The sequence below is a fragment of the Euprymna scolopes genome, chromosome 46 (genome assembly GCF_053919585.1).
Source record: "Euprymna scolopes isolate OS-2025 chromosome 46, ASM5391958v1, whole genome shotgun sequence".
Classification (NCBI taxonomy): Eukaryota; Metazoa; Mollusca; class Cephalopoda; order Sepiida; family Sepiolidae; genus Euprymna; species Euprymna scolopes.
In genome coordinates this window covers 219,060,233-219,062,998 of record NC_136527.1, presented here as the reverse complement: position 1 = coordinate 219,062,998, position 2,766 = coordinate 219,060,233, and the positions used below count along the sequence as shown (strand labels likewise).

Below are 2,766 nucleotides of genomic sequence, written 5' to 3'. Positions count from 1 at the left end.
ACCCCAATCTAGTTATTTGTTTATGCAAACCCCAAAATAATGTTTACATATATTTTCTATTTTCACATTCCCTTTGCGATATTATTATATATTTCAATCATTTTTTCCCCAATTTAATTGTTTATTTTTCTAATCATAATAATTGATCCAGCCACCCACCGTCACTGGAATCAATTAATAATAATAATAATAATGTTTTGACCCTTGCCCCTGCTTGTCACAATTAACTTATGTTTTCTAAATATATATATTTTTTTTTTTTTACATAGGCATCACCACATTATCAAGGCCCAGAGGCCACTCAAGGATAAGGGTTAAAGAGTGTACAGTAGAAATTGGTCAATATAGTAATCATTAGTAATGAAAATTTGGTAAATTTGATAACTTATATGGAACGGCTCATCAAGAACTTATTTACTTTAGACTTGAAGACAACCATATTGTAGTCAGCCGGAAAGCAGGAAAACGGAAGACAATTCCACAGGCGTGCAGTTCTAAGAAAGAAGCTTTGTTCATGGAATCTACGTTTAGGTTTAGGCACAGATAAAGAGTGGGGGAAATTATTGATAGTGTTTACAGCTAGACGAGTATTTCTTGTGAAAGTTTGGCGAGGGGGGACCATAGATTGAAGCTCAGTTGAACACTTTCCATGAAAATAACGATACATCAGAGACAAACTCGCAACATCTCTTCTGTGAGATAGAGGTTGCAAGGAGGAGAAAAGGACATCTCCTACGAGGCTACGAAGTCTATTTTGAACTTTATCAAGGCAGGACAAGTCCTTTCTAGCAGCTCCTGCCCAGATGTGGCAACAGTATTCCATCCTTGGACGTACCTGGCTCTTATATAGATAGAGAATAGCATCAGCAGTGAGATATTTACCGGATCGATAGAAAGATCCCACCATTTTTCCAGCGGCCTTGGCAACAGATTTGATATACATGTTCCATTTAAGATCAGGAGTAATGGTCAAGCCCAGAAGCTTGTCAAAACTTGAGGCCTCCTGAAGACGAGAGCCATTCATTTCAATTGATGACAGATGTGGATTATATATATATAAAGAAAATAGTGTGTGTGTTATTTATTTTCTGTGTCTGACTAGTATTTATTATTTTTCTAAATGAATATTTTCATATTTTTTTTAGGTTGAATATGGAAAGGGACAACGGCTGATGTAACCCCAATCTAGTTATTTGTTTATGCAAACCCCAAATAATGTTTACATATATTTTCTATTTTCACATTCCCTTTGCGATATCATTATATTATATTTCAATCATTTTTTCCCCAATTTAATTGTTTATTTTTCTAATCATAATAATTGATCCAGCCACCCACCGTCACTGGAATCAATTAATTATATTAATATTATATTAATAATAATAATAACAATAATAATAATAATGTTTTGACCCTTGCCCCTGCTTGTCACAATTAACTTATGTTTTCTAAATATATATATAAAGAAATTAGTGTGTGTGTTATTTATTTTCTGTGTCTGACTAGTATTTATTATTTTTCTAAATGAATATTTTCATATTTTTTTAGGTTGAATATGGAAAGGGATAACGAAAAAAACTGTGGACAAATATCAAAACCAGATTTAAAATCAGACGTTGCAGAGCAGCCATCCTTTTGCAGCTCAAACAGTCCTCCGTTTTCAACAGGTGTAAAAACGCAGCCACGCAAACCAAATGCATCAGCGAAACCATTTTCTTGTGAAGTATGTGGTTCTTGTTTCTCCCGCAAGTACAACCTTGCAGTGCACACACGGATGCACACAGGCGGCAAACGCTTTCCGTGTGACGAGTGCGGGTCTACGTTCTCGCGGAACTCGAGTTTAGCAGTCCATAGGCGAACACACGTTGGCGGCAAGCCGCATTCCTGCGAGACATGTGGCAGCAGTTTTTCGCAGAAGTCGAACTTGTTGGTGCACCAGCGCACACACACTGGAGAAAAACCCTATTCTTGCCAGCTGTGCGGATATTCATTCACGCGGAACGCCAACCTGCTTGTGCACTTACAAACACACGCCGGCTCGCGGCCGCACTGCTGTGAGGCGTGCGGTTCGTCCTTTTCAACAAAGTCCGATTTGTCCGTGCACATTAGAACTCACACTGGTGAAAAGCCATATTCTTGTGGCGTTTGTGGTGCAGCTTTCACGACGCGTTCAACGTTAAACAATCACATGCGTATGCACAGTGGATTTAAGCCATATGCATGCAGCGAGTGCAGCGCGACCTTTGCACAAAAGTCTCATCTAACGCGGCATGCGAAATTGCACAATAAAACTGCAAAATACAAAAATTCACAATAAACGTGCTAAAATTAATGTATTAAAATATTTTTCCATATTTATATATGTATACGTTTATGTTAAATATATATATATACGTTTATGTTTATATATATATATATATATATACGTTTATGTTTAATATATATACGTTTATGTTAAATATATATACATTTATGTCTTATATATATATATATACATTTATGTTTAATATATATACGTTTATGTTTATATATATATATACGTTTGTTTAATATATATATACGTTTATGTTTAATATATATACGTTTATGTTTAATATATATATACGTTTATGTTTAATATATATACGTTTATGTTTAATATATATACGTTTATGTTTATATATATACGTTTATGTTTAATATATATACGTTTATGTTTATATATATACGTTTATGTTTAATATATATACGTTTATGTTTATATATATATACGTTTATGTTTATTAT

The 2,766-nt window shown here is 34.1% G+C and overlaps 1 protein-coding gene across 1 annotated transcript in view; it reads left to right on the top strand.

Moving 5' to 3' along the window:
• Nucleotides 1–2,343, top strand: part of LOC145270508 (uncharacterized) — a 25,125-nt gene extending 22,782 nt beyond the window's left edge. Inside the window, exon 2 of the mRNA XM_080126163.1 lies at nucleotides 1,549–2,343. Coding sequence (XP_079982289.1) covers nucleotides 1,549–2,317 — 769 coding nt within the window. The 3' untranslated portion in view covers nucleotides 2,318–2,343. The remainder of the gene's footprint in view (nucleotides 1–1,548) is intronic.
• Nucleotides 2,344–2,766: the final 423 nt, after the last annotated feature.